General features: G+C 39.0%; 1 protein-coding gene across 1 annotated transcript in view; it reads left to right on the top strand.

Moving 5' to 3' along the window:
• Positions 1-27,091, top strand: part of LOC126272081 (cartilage oligomeric matrix protein) — a 388,004-nt gene that overhangs the window by 300,933 nt on the left and 59,980 nt on the right. Inside the window, exons 8-16 of the mRNA XM_049974643.1 lie at positions 582-752; positions 5,736-5,855; positions 9,285-9,385; positions 15,409-15,630; positions 16,261-16,407; positions 23,236-23,340; positions 23,422-23,529; positions 24,390-24,558; positions 24,934-25,111. Coding sequence (XP_049830600.1) covers positions 582-752; positions 5,736-5,855; positions 9,285-9,385; positions 15,409-15,630; positions 16,261-16,407; positions 23,236-23,340; positions 23,422-23,529; positions 24,390-24,558; positions 24,934-25,111 — 1,321 coding nt within the window. The remainder of the gene's footprint in view (positions 1-581; positions 753-5,735; positions 5,856-9,284; positions 9,386-15,408; positions 15,631-16,260; positions 16,408-23,235; positions 23,341-23,421; positions 23,530-24,389; positions 24,559-24,933; positions 25,112-27,091) is intronic.

Below are 27,091 nucleotides of genomic sequence, written 5' to 3'. Positions count from 1 at the left end.
GACAGAGATTTGAGTTCACACGCAGGTTTACCAACAATCTTGCTTCCAGGACACCAATCAGGACTGGATCAAGAAAGTGGAGAAGTGACAGTTTCTAGACAATGTACCTTCCTTCTTGTACCACAAGGTGGTTTGCAGAGTATAGATGTAGAATGAGTCAATCTTTAATTAACACTCGTAATCATGTCTGTCTGAAGACCATGATAGAACGCATATTTTCACTCATTATAATAGTTCCACACTGGCACTATTTATTGCAATTCAGATGTAGATTTAGTTTAATGTATGCATATGATGATGATATACATGTCAAAACGTCAAGAGTTTTATTCAAATTGAGGTTGCTTGCAAAACTTCAAATTTCCAACTTATCTCCACGAGATAGTGATATTCTGGTGTATTTAAGGCCAGTGATAATCTACACTGTATTTCATCATATATACTGATTACAAGGCAGTGGAAATACAAGTTTTGTAAAATTACAATTAAGTACGCAGTAATGTTGTGAGAGATTTTGTAACTTTAGTAGAGTGTTAGAAGGCCTGAAGGCTGAAAGACAGTGTGTTGTGTACTGCTGGCAGCGGCCAAGCTGCGGGAGACATGCGCGAGCAACCCACAGGCGTGCTTTCCGGGCGTGCAGTGCTACGACACGGAGGAGGGCGTGCGCTGCGGTCGCTGCCCCTCTGGCTACGTGGGTGATGGACGTTCCTGCAAGCCTGGCGTCACCTGCGACCAGAACCCCTGCTACCCAGGTACAGCACTGATGATGATGATGATGATGATTATCATCATCATCACCATATTCCTCTTCTTTAATTTTCTTCATGTTTTAGGCTTTGCCTGCTATGCCTACCTGTAGAGATCAGTCTAAGTTGTTCACTGTGGTTTGGGCCTCCCTATTCTCCTTCATCCTATTGGTCTGTATTTTCCATTGCTGGTTTATCCACGTAGCACATACTGCGAGCCCTGCAGCCACACAGCCTGATTCTCTGTGAGAAAGTTAACCATTAGCAGTTTTGAATTGAAGGTAATAATACTGTTTATAATTGTGTGCATGTGATTGTGCAGCACTGGAAATAATTTGCTGCTTGACAATTGCTACAGAATAACTAACCTTTGCTAAGGAACAACTGCTGGTTGCTATGGAACAACCGACAACTGCTATAGAACACGTGACCAATGGTAGCAAAAGCAAATGTAGAGGGCAGGACATGTTAAGTGCATGTTAAGTGCACTCCATTTGCGTTTGACAGTTCATCCTGTATAAGGTTTGACAAAGGTTGTTATGGAACTTCTCAGAGGAAAATTCTGTGTGGTATGGCAACATTTCTGCAAGATGTCATTTGAGTGCTTATGATCATGGATGAGCAAAGTAACAGACATCTCACTCCTAGTCACATCACTGCAGACCTTGCAACCACTATTTGTACACGCGAACCATACATGACTGGAACAGGAAGGGGAAGTAATGACAGTGGCACGTAAAGTGCCCTCCGCCACACACCGTTGGGTGGCTTGCGGAGTATAAATGTAGATGTAGATGTAGAAGATATTTGGGGTTTTGGGAAGTTCGGAAGGTTTCCTCTAGATGACCCATAAACTGGTTGGCAGAGGAAGGTGCCGTGAGGGGACCACACCATGGAACTATTTGTATATCATCCCCTCAAAGGAGAAATGTTTATGTATGATGGTGTAATTAGTTGTATGTAGAAGAAATGAGATGCTGGGTTTAGAGTCAGAAAGATATTGAGAAAGGCAGGGTTCAGAAGCGGCAAGATCATGGGCATGGAGGATGCTGGCAGACAGATTTCCTCTACCATATACTCACACACTTCTGATCTTCCCACCATCCCCAAGAATCAGCTGCACAGGAGCACCCACCTCACAAGTAAATATTACCTTGGGCTGGAATTCCTGAGCCATATCCTTCATCAGGGCTATTGACTACTTATCATTGTGCCAAGAAACAAGGAACATCCTACCCACAACCCTTCCCATCCCTTGCTGCCCACCCAATCCATATTCTGATACATCGCTGATCCACAACCACGTCCAAACCCTTGCCACATAGGTTGTACCTGTGTGGAAGACCCAAATGCAAGAGCTAACTGGTACACCCACCCAGCACACTCAACTCCAGTTTTGTCATAGGATTATACTATCTCATCAACAGCAGGGCCTCCTATGAAAGCAATCATGTAATATATGAACTTTGCTACCTTTTCTGTACAGCATTTTATGTGGCCATAACAACCAACTGTGACCACCCAATGAAAGGGCACCAGCACATTGGCCAAGTTCAAGGCAGACCACCCAGTCATGGAATGCACTGCTAAGCACAATATGCTTGATTTTCAATGGCTACTTCACAGGGTGTGCCATCTAGAGCTTTCTCTCCTACACTGGCATCTCTAAATTGCATAGATGGTTGTTGTCCTTGCAACTCATCCTTCATTCCCATAATCCTCCTTGTCTTAAACTCTGACAGTGCCCTGTCCCACACCCACCTCCACAATGTCACCTTTAACTCATCATTCACCCATACCCTCTTCATAACAGTCTCCCTTTCTTCTGTTCTGTCACCCACTCCAATCCACTCCTCCATGTCACTGTCACGTCATCATCATTGTGCACTGCATGGATTCACTTGTGGTGGTACCTGTGAGATATTTCTATGCCACGCATCTGCTGCCCCTCATTCCCACATTCCTTTCTTATGCAACTGCTACTTATGCACCCCTTGTTGTTTTGCATGGCACTATCACAGCACAGGCGTACATTGATGTTTTAAGCACCTTCTTGCTTTCCACTGTTGAAGAGCTATTCGGGGATTGTATCTTTCAACATGATTGAGCGCACCTGTTCGTAATGCATGGCCAGTGGTTGAGTGGTTACATGACAATAACATCCCTGTAATGGACTGGGCTGCACACAGAGTACTGACCTGAATTGCAATGTTTTTGAATGCTAACTTCGCTCCAGGTCTCATTGACCAACATTGATACCTCTCCTCAGTGCAGCACCCCGTGAAGAATAAGCTGCCATTCCCCAAGAAACCTTCCAGCACCTGATTGAACATATGCCTGTGAGAGTAGAAGCTGTCATCAAAGCTAAGGGTGGGCCAACACCATACTGAATTCCAGAATAACTGATGGAGGGCGCCATGAACTTGTAAGCCATTTTCAGCCAGGTGTTTGGATTCTTTTGATCACAATGTATATTAATATTTGGCCATCCTGATTTAGGTTTTCTGTGGATTCCCTAATTCACTTCAGGCAAATGCCAGGACAGTTCCTTTGAAAGGGCGTGGCTGACTTGCCTTCCTGTGCTTCCCTAATCCAATGGGACCAATGACCTTGCTGTTTGGCCGTCTTCCACAAATCAACCAACCAACATATATTAATAAGTAAGGATAGTACAACAGCTTATGGTTTTTTAATCATCTTAACTTTGTTATAAATTGACTAATACTGTGCTTTATACCATAAAAATCATTGTAGCAATAATAATAATAGTGAATTACACTAGCTTAAAGGTTCTATTTTAATTTCTATCTATCTCCCTATCTATTTATTTTGCATGCAGGAACAAAACTCTCTAGTGAATAAAACTGTTGTTGAGTAAACACTTTTTATGGATGTCATTTAAGGAGAACAGTAGAAGTGATTTACGAAACTACTGTCCAATATCCTTGACATTGATTTGTTGTAGAATCTTAGAAAATATCCTGAGTTCAAACATAATGAGATATCTTGAACAGAATGGCCTCCTCAGTGCCAACCAGCATGGATTCCAAAGATATCAATCATGTGAAACACAACTCACACTTTTCTCACATGACATACTGAAAGCTTTGGATCAAGGCAGTCATGTAGATGCAATATTTCTTGATTTCCAAAAAGCATTTGACTCAGTATCACACCTACACTCATTGTCAAAAGTACAACCATATGATGTATCAAATTAAATTTTGGAATGGATTGAGGACTTTTTGGTAAGGTGGACACAGCGTGTTGTCTTGGTTGGAGAGTCATCATCAGATGTAGAAGTAACTACAGGTGTGCCCCAGGGAAATGTGTTGGGATCCTTGCTGTTCATGTTGTATATTAATGACCTTGCAGACAACATTAATATAATTTCAGACTTTTTGCAGATGATGCAGTTATCTATAATGAAGTACAATCTGAAAGAAGCTGGATAAATATTCAGTCAGATCTTGATAAAATTTCAAAGAGGTGCAAAGACTGGCAACTTGCTTTAAATGTTCAGAAATGTAAGATTGTGCACTTCATAAAATGAAAAAAACATTTTATTCTATGATTATAATATCAATGAATGGATGCTGGAATCAGCCAACTTGTGACGGTTTGTCGTCTTTTTTTTCTTTGTTTGTTTTCCTCGGTGTCGATGTACTGTGTTGCTATACTGTCTGAAAAATGGGGGCTGTAAGTCAAACATGGACTATTTTAAATGATGTAGCTGACAGGTGCACATTTGCATTTCACAGTTGTTTACTTTCACTGTTCATAACCCCCCCCCCCCCCCCCCCATATACAAATTTAATGTGACCAGTGCTCTTTTGTTTAAATTTCAATAAGCCTCATTAATAGATTGCATGCAAACATCTACATATTGCTACAATAGTTTACCAATGAACATCTATGACCAGTAAAAACCTAACCACACAGTTCTTGAAGAATAACAAGGTACTTATGGAACAGACACTGTCATTGTTTTAACACACTGCCTAATTGTGTTACACTTATTTCACAAATGCATTGTTGTTGATCTAACCAGTACAGCTTCCTTGTCTGAAACTCGGCCATGGACTGACTGTATCAGGACCAGAATTCTGGCCCTTTATGAAAATGCAGATTATACTCACATATGTTAATGGTAATTAGTTTATAGTGAAAACAAATTTAAGGAGAGGGGAAGTAAAAATACCCCAGCTTGCTTCGTCACAAACTCATACAAATACCTGGGTGTAACATTTTGCAGGGATATGAAATGGAATGATCATATAAGCTCAGTCATGGGTAAAGAGTGTGGTAGACTTCAGTTTATTGGTAGAATACTGTGGAAGTGCAATCAGTCTGCAAAGGAGATTGCTTACACTTCATTCGTGCACCCAGATCTAGAATATTGCTCAAGTGTGTGGGACTCATACCAAATAGGACTAATAGGGGATATATTGAACATATACAGAAGACAGAATGAATGGTCACAGGTTTGTTTGATCCTTGGGAGAGTGTCACAGATTTACTGAAGGAACTGAACTGGAAGACCCCTGAAGATAAACGTAAAGTATCCTGAGAAATTCAGTTAGCAAAGTTTCAAGAACCGGTTTTAAAAGATGACTCTAGGGGTATACTACCATCCCCTACATATAACTCACATGGAGATCATGAGGATAATATTAGAAAGATTACTGTGTGCACAGAGGCTTTCAAACAATAATTCTTCCCACACACCATATGTGAATGGAATGGGAAGGAAACCTAAAAATTGGCACATCTACACCTCACATGTGTAGATGTAGATTTAGATGTGTACCTTATAAAGAAAAAAAACCTTTGGGGATGCGAAACAAATCTGGTACACACAATAAAAGATTGCAAATCTTAGAAAATTGATACCTATGCTGTACTAACAGTAAAGCATCATTATACATTGCTTAATATTATTTGTCCATCACCTGAATACTAGAAATAAGGTAAAAATCTTGTTTTCAGGTGTCCAGTGTGTAGACACAGTAGAGGGTTTTCGGTGTGGCTCATGTCCACGAGGCTACACAGGTGATGGTCAGAGATGCAAACCTCGAGGAAGCTGTGATTCAAACCCCTGTCATCCAGGTGAAATAATTTTTTTATTTAAACACAATTAAAGTTGGATTTGGAATTGGATTGTTTCTGCTACTCTAATAATACATCTGTAAGATATGGAGAACAGGCATCAGGAAATACTTAATTTGGTAATGGAGGGAATACCAAATTAAGGTGGCAACTTTAATCAAACTGAAGCAGGAAAGCATGCTATCTCCACTTTTACTTCAATCTTTATACAGATGCAATGATTGAAAAGGCTTTGGATGACATGGAAATGGAAAATATGTAGAGCTGAAACTGGATCAACGCCATCTACTATGATGATGATGATGCAATGCCAGTTCCCAGTGACCTACAACATAGTAACTCAGTAACACTAAATATCAATACCAAAAAGACAAAATCATGATCATCACAAAGAACTTGGATTTCAGAATCTCCTAGTCTTTTGTTGTCTGTACTGTTTATTACACATGTTTCACCTCCAAATAAGGTTGCACTGCAAACATGTACTTTCAGAAAATACTTCCTAACACAAATTTATATTCAGTGTTAGCAGATTTCTTCTCAAATACATTTCATGCTATTGCCAGTTTACTTATTACAGTATATCTTCCTTACATGTGCTCTTGTCAATTATTTTGCTGCCCTTTCAGCATCGCATTTCCTAATTTACCTCCTTCAGTATCACTTGACTTTATGCAACTACACTTAATCCAAGTCCCCTTGTTTTCCTCTTATTTAGGTACTTGTAATCTCCTTTCATCACACTACAGTATCCATTTTGTTCCACTGAACTTCCAAGTATTTTGACATCTCTGACAGAATTATGAAGTCGGCATACTTTAAAGACTTTTTCTTCTCCTTTTCCATATTTCTGCTTAATTTCCTTTACTGTTTGTTCAGTTTATAGTGTCAATAATATTGGGAACACACTAAAACCCTGCATCACTTCCTTTACAGTTACTACCTCCCTTTGATGTCCTTTGATTCTTAGAACTGGAATCTGGTTTCTGAGCAATTTGTAGATACCCTTTCATTTTGTGTGTTTCATCCCTGATTACTTCATCTGTCCAAAGAGTGTATTCCAGTTAATTTTTGTCAAACAATCATAGAAGTATGAGTATTACCAGACCACTAGATTAATATGTCATGGTTGCAAAATAGTAACACAAATTATCTACAGAAAGATGAAAATACTTTTAATGTAGGAAAACACAAGACAATGCTGGCCCTATGACTTATTTTAGAAGATAGATTGACGAAAGGTAAACCAACATTTGTAGCATTTTTAGATTAAGAAAAAGCTTTTGTAATGTTGACAATAGCATGCTGTCTGAAATTCTAAAGATAACAGGGATGAAATACAGGGCACAAAAATTCATCTGCACCTTGTTGAGAAATCAAACTGCAGTTTTGAGAGTTTAAGGATATGGAAGGGAGGCATTTTTGTCTTCATTAACATGTGCTGTAATTTATTTTACTTTGTCATACTTTTTTTTCAATTTCTTTATCATCTGCAGAACTAATAGGCCTGTATACTTTTACTACTGTAGGACTTCACAGCTTTATTTCTATCTTAGATATGATACTTAATTGTTCATAGTAGATAACAAGTAGCTGTTTGGGGTGCCAAGATGAGAGGGCACCATAGGTATCCCTAGTGCAAAATTTGTATGCAGGATGTATCATAATTAGTTCTGAGAACAATCCAATTCCATGCTCACACGACTTATTTTTAAAGGTCCTGAGTGGCAAATGGGGGGAGGTGGGGCAATGGTTTGTTGTTTGTGTGGAAAAATATTCTCAAACAGGCCCTGTTCACCCACATTCCTATTTTTTCTTGTTCATTGTAAGGCATTATCCCTGTTTGATTTAGTGTTGATAAATCTCTCCCCAATAGACACAAAATCCTGTTCTTTTGTGCCATCATACTTCATTGATTCACACTACATCACATTTCAACCTATCCGTTTCTCCTTTCAAGTCTTCAACTTGCCAGCATAATGAAAGGATTTACCACTCCATAGAACATGAGATTTTAACCTGTGGAATATTTTTTACAGGAGCATGCGAATCATCATTATATTACACAGCAGAACTGCATGTGTTCTCAATAAATGTAATGACTTAAGTTTTCCCTTGGCTTTTAGCCAAGTCACAGTATTCATGGAGCAAAGACCTGTATCAAGTCGGATGACAGCATACAGTTCCTGGGGTCTAAACTGTATGCTACATTAAATTCCAAACATCTGCAGAGTGTTTCATGGAGTAAGGGTACATGAAAGACTTAATATGTCTGTTCATATCAACCACACCAGCCACCAACAGACCTCCACTTTAACAGCTGTTACCTGTTCCATGTCAAAAAGTCTCTTCTTTACACCCCTCACTGTCTGTGGATTTCGCATCTGCAGTGAAAGATGGAGATTTTGAAATGTACCAATAACCTTACCAGAACATTTATTGAAGGACAGTATCCTATCCAGTACATCCATAAACGGATCTCCCCTGTCATATCTTCCTCTTAACCAGCCACTGACCAGCACTCCTCCGACCACTCAGTATTGCCCTGGCCCTGAAAAGCTCAGCCACATTCTTCATCAGAGCATTGACTATCTCTCATCCATTCTTGTCTTGCCTACTCAAATTCCTATCCGCATCACCCAAAGTAAAGTTCTGCCACCAACTCAACCCTCAGAATACCTCTGTCCATCCATATCTGAGTCCTACTCGCCACCCTGCACCCCACAGGTCAATCCCCCTTGGTCAGCCCAGGTGCAAGACCTGCCCATACACTCACACATTGTGCCCTGCTGAAATCACAGGGATTTCCTGCAAAACAAAAAGCAGGGCCATGTGTCAAATCAGCCATGCTGTGTATCAGCTATGCAGCAGTTACTGTACAGTATTCTATGTAAGGATGACAAGTAACCAAATGTCTACTTGCATGAATGGACCCGCCAAACTGTGACAACCCACAAACTTGACCAGCCATGCTGCACACCACAGCACAAATTACTTCAACAGTTGCTTCACTGTGTGAGCCATTTGGCTACTCCCTTCCAGAACAATTTTCTCTAAACCGTGCAGATGGGAATTGTCTCTCCAGCATATCCTGCACTCTGGCAATCTCCCTGGCCTAACTTGTTTCCCACTGTCTCATTTTACCTTTTCCCTTCTCTCTTCTGTCCACACCACTCCTCCACTGTCCTAATCATGTACTGCCTTCTCCCACCATTTTTTCTTGCCCCCTCAAATACAAAGGTATTTCTTGCAATATATACAGTAGATGCATCTTCCAGAAAAACTCATAGTAAACACAGAGATGGGACAGTTACTAATGTGAAGAGAAGTAAGATAAATAAACCAACTAAAGCAAATTATTCCTTTACTTACTTTAGTATAACTTCATGTATGATAAATAAACTTTCATGTTTTCTATTGCTACTTCAGGTGTGCATTGTGTCAACTGGGAAGAGCCTCCATACTTCCGTTGCGGAGCATGCCCAGTGGGACTCACTGGTAATGGAAGTTTGTGTGTGGATGTTGATGAGGTGAGGCATATCATTATACACAATATAGTTGATAATACTACATTATCTTCCCCTTTAAAGCATTTGAGTAATAGAAGAAATAAAGGTAACAAACAGTTGAGTCATTTACTTTTTCCAGTATTCATATTCTACGAAGTATTTTCCATTATCACTTTTATTGCATGTCACAGAATTGTAAGGTCTGAAACATGTCTATTTTACACCAGTGATTGTCACTTCTGATATGATTAACAAATGGCTGTCATTGATTAAAGATGGCTTCACAGCAAAATTGGTATTATACATTAAAGCAAACAGTATTGAGTATTGGCAATAGTTATTAAGGATAACCACAATTTTTGTCATTTTTCTTTTGTGGATTAAATCATTAAGAGCTGTTCTGCTTAAGGAATGTTTCTTTAATGGCATAAATTAGTTCAGTGCCATAGGGATTGCAGATACAAAGTGTTTCATTGAACTTGTTTCTTTCTTTGTAATATGAGGCAAATCAGACAAGCTGTTGTACTGGCTTTAGAATTATTTTTCTTACAGAACACTATTTATGAAAAAAAGAGAGAGTGACACTTCCTTTAGAATGGAACATAATGTTTCATATCTACCCATGAACCTTTTTACTAAAAAATAAATAAAAATAAAAAATAAAAATCTGAAGAATCTTTAACAATAGCAAAGATTGTATAAGATAGATTAGAATCTTAAGCATTTGGTGTTGAGAGTTTCCTTCAATGGAAGCTGAAGAAAAAAGTCTCAACATTTCATGTCCTTTGTGCTGATTTCTCTGCTCATGAGATGTATGGATGGTGACAGAATACCTCAGAAAGTATGGGCATGAAGACATCCAGGAAGGCAGGTAATAAGTAGACCTAGGATGGACTGGAATGCAGGAACTGCAGAGGCCATGCAAGAAAGACAACTGATAGAAGACATTTTTATACATAAAGAGGCATCAAAATTGGGTTGTATTAGTTGGCCAACAGTGCAGTAAAACTTAGTGTTTCACACACTATGTAGGTGCTGTGTCTGCTATTTGTGGTAATGAATACCAAGGAGCAGGGACTAATCACCACATACATTCCTGCCTGTTACTCAGCCCTTGGCAGATGGCTTATTGGCTTGACTCACAGGCAAGTTAGAAAGAAGTCTGAGAAAATCAATGTGCCATTTGACATAAGTGGTGAGTCCTGAACTCAATTATTCACTGTCAAATATTACTTGTGTTAGTAGAGCAATGAACAATCCTCTGGTTTAGGATAAATAGTTGAAAAACACGAGAATAGACCACCTGCTTTGGAAGCTTTTACAGTGTGATCATTCAGTATATTCCCTTGCTGAACTTCCTAAGCCTCAGCTGATGCAAGTCCTGCACCTAATAACAATCCGCAGTGCGTGGTCTTGCAGTAGTGTTCTTGCTTCCTGTGCTTGGGGTCCTGAGTTCGATTCCTGACGGGGTCGGAGATTTTCTCTGCATTGAGATGACTGGGTGTTGTGTGTCTTTCACCATCATTGACTCGCAAGTCACCGATGTAGCGTCAGCTAAAAAGGACTTGCAATTTCAGCGGCCTAACACCCCGCATGAGTCTCCCGGCCAACAATGCCATACGATCATTTCATCTAATAACAAATAGATGTTCTTTTGTTAAAGGAAACATAAGTACATGTGATTTCAGGTGCTTTTCAGTAGTGTTAGTGGAATGCATTGATTCATATCAGTATTGAATATTTTCAATTGTACTGGGGTTGACTGGGTGAAAAGGGGGTAGTTTTAGCTTGCTGAGATAGGTGAAAGTAATTTATTGTATTTTAATTTAGTCTTCAAGGAGCTTTTTCAAATTATGCTCCTTTTTAACAGAAAATAAATGTATTCTAACAAGTAGTTTTCAGCTGTGTACTTGACTCAGGCATCACGGCTTGCATCTCTGGGAGAGGAATACAATTTCATATGCTGGTGTATTTAAGTTCCAGATGAGCACTTAAAAGTGCCAACAGCTTGTCAAATTTTCTTTCAACATTCTAATAAATAACTTGCTTTGTTGACCTATCACAGTTATTCATGCAGCATAATAAAAGCACAAAATTTAAATGGGACTTGCGACAGAGGATATACACTTTTTTCTACTGGCTAGCAGAAAATCATTCTGGCAAAAATTCTTGTTGTCAACAAGTGCCCTTTGTGAGTTGTAGAACTATGGCAATATGCCTCATAGCCAACTGGACAAACATGTTAATGAAGGCAACAACGAAAGTCAGCACAGCACCAAAAGGATGGCCTTTTTCCCTGTCTTCCTTTATTTTACTGTATAGCAGTTAACTCAGTAATATGAAAAGGAGGAAAACTCACAAAAGAAGGAAATTCACACTGCATAATTGAATGCCTCATGTGACCTTTCTCACTACTTTATAACAGAGATATCTGGGCCCCCTGTAGTGGTACTGACTCCTGGGGTAGAGCTCCAGTCCACACAGCCCCCCCCCCCCCCCCTCCCTCGCCCCTGTTTTCATAGAGCCTTATTATAGCTGCATTAGATTTACTCCATCAGGAACTGTCTACATATCAACACTAATTAGTTTCAAAAATAAACATGATTATGTATGGAAGTGATGGCGTAACTTGCTAGCTATCTGTCAGTTTAATTCTGACATAGAATTCTCAAAAGAAAATTATAAATGATCCAAAGCTAAGCTCATTACATGATACTCTGTAGATCAGTCTCCATAACAGAAAACTAGAGTGTGACAATAGCAAAACTAAAGAAAGTGAACAGTTACTAGCAGGAATTTTGGGAAGGGCTGGACCAGGGATTTACAAACCTCCATTCACCCTTGCATTACACAGTTTTATTGACCATCAAATTTAACAATTCACTCAGTGATTAAATATCTTTGGAAAAATGGTCACTAAACCATTCTACAATATCAGTAAATATGAACAAAGATTTTGCATGCTCTGAATTAAGAAACAATCAGTTGACATGGAAAGTACTTAAAATCCAATAAAAAAACCAATTTATGGACTATAATTATAATATTAATTTAATCTTTGGTAAGAATCTAGAAAAGAATTTTATCAGAAAAAACAGAACTTGAGGCTTCAACCTCTTTATAGAACAGAGTAAGGTCTAAACTTATGATAGCATGAGCAGCAAGGCCGAACAATTTCTGGTATAAAAACACTCAGTAGTACATGAATGTTACATTGCCATTAAATCAACAAGATAATAAGGTCACCAGCACAACTCCCAGAAAGGGAAAGAACAAGGTAAACAATGGTCACAATAACAGTATAAAAACTAATGGCCACAATATTAATTGGTATCTTGATACATTAGGACTAGCGGACTCTTTGGGTGATTGGACTTCTAGTGGCTGGTGCCAAAATATCTGAAAAACATCGAAGAAGTAGCTTAACTTCTATTTCAGGATGATAGCATGGCTTAGTCACAAATTCTGCGATTGGACCCAGGTCCGAGGAAGCTTTAGTGTGGGCAAAACTCATCTGCATCATAGTCTAATTGCATCCGGCGGGCCACAAAACACCAAACAGGAAAGGAAATGCATAGAGTAAGGTGGTCACACGATGCACAACCACCAGTCTGGGCTAGGGCTCAGCACTTTTGACACCCTGACCCACTGACTTACAACTGACCACAAATTCAGACCAAAAGCTGAGAAGAAATATGTGCTTTCACATGAACACACATGAACCATATTATAATTAATAAGAAGTTATGCTTCCACACTAAGGCAAATAGAATAAAACGTCAAATTTAACCCCAGGTGAGACCATCTGACCTAGTGTAGTACAATATACAAATATAAATTGAAAACCAAACTTGAAAAACACTTAAATGATCAGATTTGATAATTGTCCTGGCTTACTGCAGAGCTCCACAAATGCCAAGATTTGTGAATTTGGAGTAATTGAATGCATATGACACTTAATCTGTTATATTAAATGTTACATACAATAATTGTTCACAAGGAGCTTCTGAGCAGGAGCGACATATATATGGCAGCATATGACAAGCACAAATTTAATAGCGTGACAAATCACTTGACATCACTGCACAGGAACAGACTAACACACTACCCATTTCCTTTACCCGTTGCAGCATACAACAAATGATCTATTGAGAACTTTGCTATTATGTTAGAGACAAGACCACTGCGATTGTAAGTCAGAGGTGAGAACTTACATCACTAGAAACAGAAGCAATCAACTTTACCTAAACAGGTGACTTCGGCTCCAAATATAGCAATCTTACTGAAATCAACAGCAGTCCTTCAGTGTCATAAGGTACTAACTGCACAAGTTACCCTGCTGGACTCATGGCCAACAAGCAGCTCCCCTTCCTCTCTCTCTCTCCTCCCCCAACCACAAAGCAATCCACTTCCTCTCCATGTTGATTTTTTTCATCACAATGGGGTCTTAACTTTCTGATTCCCTCCAATCACTGCCAGAGCACACCAGTACCCATTTTCCACACCCTCAAGGACAAACCATGCACTTAAGAGGAGAATCAACAACCAGAGAGCCACAGTGGCTCAAAAAGCATTATTTTAGGTAATGCAAGTGATAAGAATGCTGTTTGAAGTAGATAACTGCAAATATTGTTAGATCTATTCAAGGAGTTTTCTATTCTTGCACTCTCTTCCCAGTAGATTCAATCCTCAACAGAATTTTTTGCTAACAATAAAAATCAGTTTAAGTTTCAATGCAATTTACACAAACACAATAATAACAGAAAAAAGTAATTTCAGCATACTTTGTGCTTCCTTACCTATAGTTCAGAACATAATTTTATGATATGGGGCAAAAATATTCAACTAGCTTCCAATGATACAAAGGAATAAACTGAGAATCCTATGAATTTAAATAAGATAAAAAATATACCTTAGGCATCAGTTCTTATAACACATTTGTATTTCTTGATAACAATAAAAATCAGTTTCAGTTGAACTGTGAATCAACAAGAGCAACTGATAACAAAATAATAATTTCCAAATTGTTGTTGTATGATTAGCTCAGTGGTTGTAATTTGATATCACTGTAGCCTAATTACAATACAAGTGCTGAAATTTCTCTTGTACACTCTTTGAGTAATTAGTAAACATGAGTTTTGAGATGAATAGATCACAAATCACAAATGTAGATATTAAGCCAAGAATGAGAGACAAATGGCAAGTGTTTCATATGAGGGAGGAGAATCTGCTGTTTATTGAAGCACTGGATCAGATACAAATTGTACTGTGTTAAATTTAGTTTGAATAAGTACAAATAATGTGCATCAGTTTGATAATAATGAGTTATTAAAGCTGTTTCTGACAGTTTTTCTTTTTGTTAATGTGTACTGTCACTCGTTCCACATCTCTGAGTGGTGTCATTTATGATGAGATTTGCAGAACATGAAAACTGAATGAATATACTGCCCTTCTATCTATTCATCTTTTATTTTGTTTGCTGATTTGTTTTGCCCTCCATGTCTTATCTTGCTACCCTTTCTCTTCTACTTTGCTTTCCAACATAATTTTTTAAGTAATTGCTTTTCCTTGTCATTAATTATGAAGATTTTTTTCCATTTTTGTCATAGCATATTTATGGCCTTTTATGACCAGTCTTCAGTTTTTTCTGCCATTTCTTTGGTTTTGTTATGAGCTCTTTAAAAAGTGACTGACAGTGTCAAAATCATAGAATCTTTCTAGATAAAATATTATCACAATCCTTAGCTTCTGTGAGCAGTAAAATCTGTAATAACAATGGAAATATTTTTATTCCACCAATACTATGATGAGAAAGAGAGACAAAGTAAATAATTTCATACATTTATTTACAGCAGTCACCAATTTTCATTATTGTAGATGGATTAGATCTGTTGAAGCACACTGTATAAAGCTCTTATATCTTGAGTTGTTTCATTGTGTTACCTGTTGCTGACACAGTACCTAAAACTCAGTTTATGGTATTTTGGAAAGCAGTGAAGTACATACTATCAGTCAGCACATTTGTAATAATTTTGTTATTCCAGTGTGACCTGGCAGAACCATGTGATCCGCATGCCAGGTGCTACAACCTACCTGGAGGTTTCCGTTGTGGTCCTTGCCCAAAAGGCATGACCGGAAGTGCTGGCTGGGAAGGCTTTGGACTGGATGAAGCATACCAACGGCGACAGCGCTGTGTGGACATTGATGAATGTGCAGATGGTAACAATGGTGGTTGTGTACCCAATTCTGTCTGCACTAACACACAGGCAAGTGTGCTAAATCAAAACAATTACTATGAAGTAAGAAACAAATTATGTATCTACAACAACAAGATAAAAAAAGATTTTTTCAGTCATTTCTTAGTTTGTTTATTTGTGTTGTGTTTGTGTGTGAGTTGGGAGGGGGGAGGGGATGCGGGGGGCTTGGAGGGGAGGTGTGTGGAGCCCAGCAGTAGACCATTGAAATGTAATGTGAACGTCAGATTACAGTATTACAGTCACTTCAGATGCATGCCATCTGATCAATGTTTTTTGAAGGAAAGACTCCCATTCTACTCAGTGGTACTCCATCAGAGAGATCTGAGTATAACCCTTAATGATAATTTTAAATAGTCAGAACAAACTGTCACAGCATCTAGCAAGACTTCCTCTTTTCCACGATCTTCACAAATCTGGTAACATATTTTCACCACTGGTAAAAAGGAAACTTGCCCATTCATTAGCTCTGCTAGATCTCTTTTTTTCTATCAACCAATAAGTGTGTAATGTTCCCATTGAGACAGTCCTCTTGTGATGTAGTAGTTAAATGTACAAAAAATGTAACTAGGCTCATTAGGCAATAGTATTTACTTATTTTTAAGAAATGTAAAAATATATATATATTATTTTTCATTGCAGGGCTCCTTCCAGTGTGGGGAATGCAATCCAGGTTATATAGGAAACCAGACAATGGGCTGTCACCTAGCCCCTGGTGTATGTCCTGATTCCACAAGGTGTGATGCAAATGCAGACTGTGTGAAGCGCAGTAATGGCTATGAATGTGAGGTAAGTTGATTTGTACAACAGCTCAGGGTGAAAAAAGATTGTTGTTGCTAAATCTATATTAGCAGAAATCCACTCAATATTTCCATGAAATGTAACAATATTATGAAAAGGATAGTTGCTACTCACCATGTAGCAGATATGCTGAGTCACAGATAGGCACAACAAAAAAAGACCATTGGAAAGTGAGCTTTCAGCCAACAGGGCCTTTGTCAGAAATCATCAACAACACACACACACACACACACACACACACACACACACACACACACACACACAGTATCTGACAGCTGAAGCCAGGAGTATATATGTTGCTTATGTATAAATTTATTTTAAGCACAGATGGGCATTAACACTGTAGTGTCACAGTTGTTTTCTACATCTACATCCATCAAGCCACCTTATAGTGTGTGTGGTACAGGGTATTTTGTATCACTATCGTTTGCCCCTTTTCTTATTTTAATCGTGACTGATGCACAGGAAGAATAATTGCTTTACGTTTCTGTGTGAGCTCCAATCTCTCTCATTTTAATCTTGTGGCCATTTTGTGAGGTATATGTACGAGTAAACAGGATATTGGTTTATATTTCTAGGAAATTATGCTCATGGAATTTTATCACAAACCACACTGTGATGTGAAATGCCTCTCTTGTAACATCTGCCACTGGAGTTGGATGAGCATCTCCATGATGCTTTCATGCCTACTTAATGAACATGTCACACAAAGTTCTACTCTTCTTTGGATCTTCTTTATTTCTTATATCAATTCTTTCTGGTACTGGTCCCAGATTGACAAGCAGCACTCAGGCTTTGGTCAAATGAGGATATTGTTACTCACCTTCTCAATAGTTGGATTACTTCATCAGGATTTTTCCAGTGAAACTCAGTCTGCTATCTGCAATTCCTCTAATTAGTTGTACATAGCTGTTTCACTTTAAATTGCCCTCTCTCACACATATTTAATTAATGCGGCTGCTTCCAATGCTTGTTTGGTAATCATGTAGAGTAAGTAGTCTTTCTGTGTATTTATACACTATCAAACAGTGGAAATTCCAGGGTGGACTAAGGACGATATTATGAAAAGGATAGATTGGTAGAAATTCCAGGGTGGAATAAGGGCAATATTATGAAAAGGATAGATTCATGCTGAAGGTCATTTGTATATATAGTGAATGGTAATGGTCCTACGACACTCTCTCTGGGTACACTTGAAGTTAGTGTTATGTCTGAAGATTTCTCTTCATTAAGAACAACATGCTAAGTACAATTTGCTAGGAACACTTCAATTCAGTCACAAAGTTGGTCTGATATTCTGAATATTCATGCTTTGTTCATTAGGCAACAGTGTGGAACTGACTCAAATGCCCTCCAGATGTCAAGGAACAGGGCATCACCAGTAATTATTGCCTTCTAGGTCTCATCCATGAACAGAGCAAGCTGACTTGATTTTCTTTGTGAAATCTATGTTGATTCCTACAGAGGTGATTTTTGGTCTCCAGAAAACCATAATAGCTTCCAGAGTAGACTGACATCAGTTTCATGCACATGTTTGATGACAGTGGGAATAGCCTGCATATTTTTCCAATCACCAGGAATGCTTTGTTCCTCCAGTGCTCTATGGTAGAGTGCCATTTACAAGAGCAGCAAGTTCTTTTGCATACTATATGTAAAATTGTAAAGGTCTCCCATCAGGTCCAGTAGCTTTACCTCTGTTGAGCAATTTTAGTTGATTTTCGACCCTGTGCTCAATATCTATCATTTTAACATTCATGCAATGATTCATACATGAAAGTTCAATACAATCTTCCTCAATGAAACAGTTTCAAAAGAAGGGATTTTGTGTTTTGGTAGTCTCTCAGTCATCTTTCATTTTGATGAGTGGCCACAGAGTATCTGAACAGATGGATTTGATCTTTTTCTTGATTTAATGTAAGACCAAGTCTTTTTTTAAGATTTTCTGCCAGATCAGCAGACACAATTTTACTTTTGGATTCATTGAACACTCCACACAAGGCTCTCCTAATACTAATTTAGGCTTTGTTCACTTTTTATGTGTCTACAAGATTTTGGCTATGTTTAAACCTGGAGTGAAGTTCTCTTAGCTTTTGGAGCAGCTTTCTGACATGACTGGCTTTGAGTACTTACTAAGCAGAAACACTGGTCTGTGTTAAGTAAGTAGAAAAGTCTGGGCCTGTTTGTAATCAGGAGATCTAAGATGTTACCCTCACAAGTTCTCTGATTAACTACTTAAGGCATTTACAACAATTTCACACAATTTTCTGTCCCTAATACTTAATCTAATCATGAATTTCCTACTGCATACAGCTCCATAATACAGTAAAATGACCGGAAAATTTTTCAAGCAACATTCTCGAAGTTTTCCCCAAAATGTTCTGCCACTGCTGCTTCTGAGGCAAACAGTCTATAAAAGCAGGTGATTACCATATTTGATCCATCTTTTAACACTTATGTTCACCAAAGTATTTGTGTTGGGTTTATCACATTTTTTCAGCTATAAAATCACTTCCACCATTGACTTCCAGCTTAGCTTTGTAATATACATGCCAGTCTCATTGTTAGTGAGGTCTGGTTCCATCCATCTTTCTGTCCCGAAAACTATGTGCTCATTGTTACTACTTTGTAAGTGAGGCTGGTTCCGAGACTTCTCCATGGACATTCCTGCAGTTAATGCTATACTACTCCAAAATGCTACAATGAATATTTCTCTCTGTAATTAATGATCTGATATCCTTTCCTCTCCAAAATCAAAATATAACTTATCAGGGCTGAAGATTGAACTCTCTATCTTAAGAAACCAACATATCAATGCTACTTGTACCCTGTTACTAGTGTAACCAAGTGCAGCATGTAGTGCATGCCTGATTATTACAAGAGGTACTACAACTCTCCACTTGATATCAGTGGTCAACAAATCCACACCCACAATCACCAGAGAATTGTCTAAGCCTGAATTTAAGCCTGCCACTTGAAATGTAGAAAGATGGTGGTGCCTCCATTTGCTACATCCCTACTCATTAAATACAGTTTTCTTTTTCCACTCAAATATATAATACATGTGCCACAGTTATGCAAAGAGATAAAATTTCTTATTGAGCCCAGTCTTCACAAAATTTCAATGTTCATTAACTACTTTCATGATTTCTAAATGCAAAAGAATTCCTATTCAATATCTTAAATTAATTGTTATTAAACAGACATTTTTGATCCATACAGAACACATGGATTTCCAATTAGCAAATAGTTATTTGTTTGTAAAATAATGTACCTCTGTAAAAAGCCCTTTAATTACATTGTAACAAATAAGCCCTGTTGTTACAATAAATTCTGACATGGTCACTGGACCTTAGCAGCTGTGTTCAAAGTTTTATCCTTTAATTACTCTTTTTTTGTAAACATTTCATTTTTACAGAAAACCTTCTATTTCAAAAATTATTTTTAATCAAAATTTCTACCTTGCAGAAGATTGTTTTGCTATTTTGATCTCTAAGCTTCTTTTAATTCGAAAAAATAGAGGTTCAAATTTTGTTGTTCTAAATTTTACAATCTAGAAATTGCATTTTTAGTATAAATGGATAAATAAAAAATCTATTCATCAAGCAGTGGCGGGAATAAGCACATATAAAAGCTATGGAAAGATGTAAGCTTTCAAAGCCAGTGGCTCCTTCTTCTGTTTGATGGACTGAAGGGAAAGGAAGGAGAATCAAGGAAAATGACTGGTGATGTTTAGGGTGTGGGGAGATCATGGAAAACTCAACCAGAATGCTGGGTCAGGGGAGACTTATCACAAAAGATGCAAGGGGAAGATGGGTTGCTGAAAACTGCCACCAGGTGAAATTTTCTAAATCTGCTCCACTCCTGGGTGCTGCTTTGTGGTTGGATGGTGGGAATATGGGAGGTGGCAGGTGACTGGAGAGACACAGTAGAAGATATGTACATCTACATCTACATCTACATTTATACTCCGCAAGCCACCCACCGCTGTGTGACAGAGGGCACTTTATGTGCCACTGTCATTACCTCCCTTTCCTGTTCCAGTCACATATGGTTCATGGAAGAACGACTGCCTGAAAGCCTCCGTGCATGCTGTAATCTCTCTGATTTTACATTCGTGATCTCCTCAGGAGGTATAAGTAGAGGGAAGCAATATGTTCGATACCTCATCCAGAAACGCACCCTCTCGAAAACTGGACGGCAAGCTACACTGTGATGCAGAGTGCCTCTCTTGCAGAGTCTGCCACTTAAGTTTGCTAAACATCTCTGTAACGCTATCACAGTTACCAAATAACCCTGTGACAAAACATGCTGCTCTTCTTTGGATCTTCTCTATCTCCTCCATCAACCCAATTTGGTACGGATCCCACACTGATGAGCAATACTCAAGTATAGGTCAAACGAGTGTTTTGTAAGCCACCTCCTTTGTTGATGGACTACATTTTCTGAAGACTTTCCCAATGAATCTCAACCTGGTACCCGCCTTACCAACAATTAATTTTATATGATCATTACACTTCAAATCGTTCAGCACGCATACTCCCAGATATTTTACAGAAGTAACTGCTACCAGTGTTTGTTCCGCTATCATATAATCATACAATAAAGGATCCTTCTTTCTATGTATTCGCAATATAGTACATTTGTCTATGTTAAGGGTCAGTTGCCACTCCCTGCACCAAGTGCCTATCCGCTGCAGATCTTCCTGCATTTCGCTACAATTTTCTTATGCTGCAACTTCTCTGTATGCTACAGCATCATCCGCGAAAAGCTGCATGGAACTTCCGACACTATCTACTAGCTCATTTATATATATCGTGAAAATCAATGGTCCCATAACACTCCCCTGTGGCACGCCAAAGGTTACTTTAACGTCTGTAGACGTCTCTCCATTGATAACAACGTACTGTGTTCTGTTTGCTAAAAATTCTTCAATCCAGCCACACAGCTGGTCTGATATTCCGTAGGCTTTTACTTTGTTTATCAGGTGACAGTGCAGAACTGTATCGAACGCCTTCCAGAAGTCAAGGAAAATATCATCTACCTGGGAGCCTGTATCTAATATTTTCTGTGTCTCCTGAACAAATAGAGCGTGTTGGGTCTCACATGATCGCTGTTTCTGGAATCCATGTTCATTCCTACAGAGTAGATTGTGGGTTTCCAAAAATGACATGTTCTAAAATTCTACAACGGATCGAGGTCAGAGATATAGGTCTATAGTTTTGCACATCTGCTCGACGACCCTTCTTGAAGACTGAGACTACCTGTGCTCTTTTCCAATCATTTGGAACCTTCCGTTCCTCTAGAGACTTGCGGTACACAGTTGTTAGAAGGGGGGCAAGTTCTTTCTGTACAAGGTTTGAAGGGTAATTTTTAGTTTGTCAAGATCTCAGTGAGACACTTGGTATATTTGGAGATGGGCTGTGCACAACAACCAGCAATGCCACCACTTTGATAGCCGCCATCCATTCCGTACTAAGAAGTCCCTTCATGTGGCCTAGTTACCCATGGCCATTGTTACTTAGCGATGAGCAGCCCATCCAGATATACCAAGAGTCTCACTGAGGCCTTCACAGAACAAAATTATCCTCCCAACATTGTAGAGGAACAGGTATTCCATACCTTGTCTGTTTAATCAGTGCTTATGAGGCAGGCTAATTTGTGCAGACATGAGCCATGATTTGCAGCTGAGTTCACCCACTATGTTGAATAGCCACTGGTGGAGACTCCAGTTCTTTGGATGAGATGCCCAGCAAGCAAACAGGTTGGACATTGGTTTTCCTTCTCAAAGTTCCTGCTATTTCCCTAAAGGTCTCCATCACCCTCCTAATACTGGGGCTCCCAGTGAACTGCAAATCCACCCCTTGCACTTGCCCTTATCTTACAGGAAGATCAGCCCCAGACCCCAACAGATGAAACGTTCCATGCTGGCTCTAATATATACTTTTGCAGTGGACAAGACCTAAAAAATGTTTTTAAGATGTAAGATGGTAGCCCTCTCACCAGTACCCATTTTGCTTTCCACCCAGAGATTCACATGCTGACCACCACAGTGAATGTGGAATGGCCAAGTCGAGCATATCAGAAAGTTTTGTGAATTCACAGATCCAGGTGAAGCTATAGGCACCAGATGTCCAACAGCTTTTGCCCCAGGGCCTCAATGTCACTGCAGCCATGAGCAGCAGCCTGAAGGAAGTTAACCATAGTGAACACAGCTTCCAACTGTTCCTGGACAGTGGTCGGTTTCCCCTGCATCCACTCACATGGTCCCTACTAATCCTTAACCAGAGTTCATCTATACAACAAGAAATCTAAAACTAAATCAAACATTTGCTAGAATCAATCTACATACTGTTGCAATGCTACTCCTGCCTATCACTGTGCTACAAAGTCAGATCATTCAATACACATTCTCTAGACATACACAAACACTTAGAAAAAGTTAAAACACACTATCCAACACAAATAAATATATTGATACTATTCATTTCTTCACAGAAGCATACCTGAACATTATTTACAAACAGGTACTGCTACTGCTGCTGGCAAATGAACTCAACATGACTGCTGGAACTATATATCTGCATTAGACAATTTTCTTTTATAATGAAACAATTTTGGTAAAACAAAGTAAACAGTTTTTTAATCATTATAGTAATTTCAGCAGTTGATGCCTAATATCTTTGTCTTGCAATGTTTCAATCCAAGTTGCCATTTTTGTCTTCATTTTTTTTAAATAGCACCATTATTGTAAAAGATTCTGACAATGTTCTTGATAAACCGTTGTTAATGAAATGCAATATTCCATTTTTTTTTCAGTGTAAGATAGGATGGGCTGGAGATGGGTATGTGTGTGGCCCTGATGCTGATCTTGATAGATGGCCAGATTATGACCTCGGTTGCCCAGATTCCAGGTGCCGAAAGGTATAGCATTTTAGTTTCTATGTACACCTAGTGAGATATAATGCCATGGTTATTACCTATAGTGATTTACCTTGTTAACAGGACAATTGTGTTGGCATTCCTAACTCTGGTCAAGAAGATGCAGATCGTGATGGTGAAGGAGACATTTGTGATAGAGATGCCGACAATGACGGCATTCCAAACAGCCCCGTATGTACATTTGTCATTATTAATACATCAAAAACATCTGAAACCTCGAATAACACATTAAAATGTATTACACCTTGTAAAGTGCAGCTATGAGTACTAATGGTGACATTAATGAAAATTTGCAATATACAAGTTAGAAACATTTTCATAAAACAGAAGTAGCTGCAACACTGGAAAAACTCAGTGATGACATGGGATAATGTAACAATGAAAATAATCAATTTTCTTGACAATATGATGTAATTGGATAGATAAAAAATTCTACTCAACAAGCAGTGGCAGGAGAAAAAGCACACACACACACACACACACACACACACACACACACACACACACACAACAGAAAAGTGGCTCTAAAAGTTAAACTTTTTGTGTATGTTCTCCTGCCACCGTGTGATGAGTAGATTTTTTAATCTCTCCAGTTAGATTATATTATCAATTATGACATGGGCAGATATAGTTAGGTGCCCAAAATAAACATTTTTTATTTACACATTTGACAGAAAATTTTTAAAACATTAAGAGCACACAAATTCATTCCTGCAGTAGATTAAGTTTTGATGTCTGTAGAGCAAACAGACAAATCGTTTTCAAATATAACTGTGTTGTCATCTGTAAGATATATTCATTAATGTTGATTTTAATTGCTGATGAAAGTGAAGAAGAAACTGTATCCAATCACTGTGACAGAAATAGTTTCTTCTTCTTCTTCATTATCATCTCAATTTAAAATCAACACTAATGAATATGATGTACAATTAGAAACATAGCATTGACTGTTCCTTTCAACTTTACTTGTGCTTAGAATTTTATTCTATAGTAAGTATTGTAGAAAAACTCATTCATTTGCTTAAATTTAGGACAACTGTCCACTGGTCTCAAATCCCAACCAGGAAGATTCTGAGGAAAATGGTGGTGACAAGCAGGGTGATGCTTGTGATAACTGTCCCACAATTCCAAACTATGACCAAGAAGATGTGGACAAAGATGGCATTGGTGATGCTTGCGATGCTGATATGGATAATGATGGTACTCATTTGGTTATATACTACAATAACATTATAAAGAAAATGTAGAAAAACTGGCTGATGTAGCAGTATTTGATTACCAAGCTACAGTTCTCTGAATTATTATATGTCACCTGAACAAATGAGAATAGCTTGTACAAGGGAGCTATGATAAAGTAGTGAAGTTATATATTAATTCATATTGAATGATTAATTTTGTGAAAAGGCTCTTGGTGTGTGCTCTGTTTTCTCACAGAAAAATATGAAATTTGAGATATCCAAAGTCAAATTATATTCAAGAATCTGAAGTGAGTGATAAACATTTTCATGCCTGCATTGGTTGCTGTAAATGATATATCACATACAACTCTGTTAAAGGCAAAATATTAATCTGCAGGTATACCAAACCAGTATGATAACTGTCCCAGGAAAGCAAACTCAGACCAAAGGGATTCAGATAGTGACGGCATTGGTGACGTATGTGACAACTGCCCTAAAATTCCAAATGAAGATCAAATGGATGCTGACAAAGATCTTGTTGGTGATGTGTGTGACAGTGATATAGATAGAGACAGGTAATAACTTAAGTGTATGCTTTCATAGAATTAGTGTCATTTTATATATATATATATATATATATATATATATATATATATATATATATATATATATATAAAACAGAAGGAAACTTCCACATGGGAAAAATATATTAAAAACAAAGATTCCAAGACTTACCAAGCGGGAAAGCGCCGGCAGACAGGCACATGAACAAAACACACAAACACACACACAGAATTACGAGCTTTCGCAACTGGCAGTTGCTTCGTCAGGAAGGAAGGAAGGAGAGGGAAAAATGAAAGGATGTGGGTTTTAAGGGAGAGGGTAAGGAGTCATTCCAATCCCGGGAGCATCTTCATGATCTGGACTCACAGTGAAGAACAACTCCAGAATTTCCTCTCCAACCTCAACTCCTTTGGTTCCATCAGATTCACCTGGTCCTACTCCAAATCCCATGCCACTTTCCTAGATGTTGACCTCCATCTGTCCAATGGCCAGCTGCACACATCCGTCCACATCAAACCCACCAACAAGCAACAGTACCTCCATTATGACAGCTGCCACCCATTCCATATCAAACGGTCCCTTCCCTACAGCCTAGGCCTTCGTGGCAAACGAATCTGCTCCAGTCCTGAATCCCTCGACCATTACACCAACAACCTGAAAACAGCTTTCGCATCCCGCAACTACCCTCCCAACCTGGTACAGAAGCAGATAACCAGAGCCACTTCCTCATCCCCTCAAACCCAGAACCTCTCACAGAAGAACCCCAAAAGTGCCCCACTTGTAACAGAATACTTCCCGGGACTGGATCAGACCTTGAATGTGGCTCTCCAGCAGGGATACGACTTCCTAAAATCCTGCCCCGAAATGAGATCCATCCTTCATGAAATCCTCCCCACTCCACCAAGAGTGTCTTTCCGCCGTCCACCTAACCTTCGTAACCTCTTGGTTCATCCCTATGAGATCCCCAAACCACCTCCCCTACCCTCTGGCTCCTACCCTTGCAACCGCCCCCGGTGTAAAACCTGTCCTATGCACCCTCCCACCACCACCTACTCCAGTCCTGTAACCCGGAAGGTGTACACGATCAAAGGGAGAGCCACATGTGAAAGCACCCACGTGATTTACCAACTGACCTGCCTGCACTGTGATGCTTTCTATGTGGGAATGACCAGCAACAAACTGTCCATTCGCATGAATGGACACAGGCAGACAGTGTTTGTTGGTAATGAGGATCACCCTGTGGCTAAACATGCCTTGATGCACGGCCAGCACATCTTGGCACAGTGTTACACCGTCCAAGTTATCTGGATACTTCCCACCAACACCAACCTATCCGAACTCCGGAGATGGGAACTCGCCCTTCAGTATATCCTCTCTTCTCGATATCCGCCAGGCCTCAACCTCCGCTAATTTCAAGTTGCCGCCGCTCATACCTCACCTGTCTTTCAACAACTTCTTTGCCTCTGTACTTCCGCATCGACTGACATCTCTGCCCTTACTCTTTGCCTTTAAATATGTCTGCTTGTGTCTGTGTATGTGCGGATGGATATGTGTGTGTGTGTGCGAGTGTACACCTGTCCTTTTTTTCCCCTAAGGGAAGTCTTTCCGCTCCCGGGATTGGAATGACTCCTTACCCTCTCCCTTAAAACCCACATCCTTTCATTTTTCCCTCTCCTTCCTTCCTTCCTGACGAAGCAACTGCCAGTTGCGAAAGCTCGTAATTCTGTGTGTGTGTTTGTGTGTTTTGTTCATGTGCCTGTCTGCCGGCGCTTTCCCGCTTGGTAAGTCTTGGAATATATATATATATATATATATATATATATATATATATATATATATATATATATATATATATATATATATATATATATGGATGGATATGTGTGTGTGTGTGTGTGCGAGTGTACACCTGTCCTTTTTTTCCCCTTCCCGGGATTGGAATGACTCCTTACCCTCTCCCTTAAAACCCACATCCTTTCATTTTTCCCTCT

The sequence above is a fragment of the Schistocerca gregaria genome, chromosome 5 (genome assembly GCF_023897955.1).
Source record: "Schistocerca gregaria isolate iqSchGreg1 chromosome 5, iqSchGreg1.2, whole genome shotgun sequence".
NCBI lineage: Eukaryota > Metazoa > Arthropoda > Insecta > Orthoptera > Acrididae > Schistocerca > Schistocerca gregaria.
The sequence above is the reverse complement of the archived record's forward strand: the minus strand, read 5'-3'. Positions and strand labels throughout refer to the sequence as shown.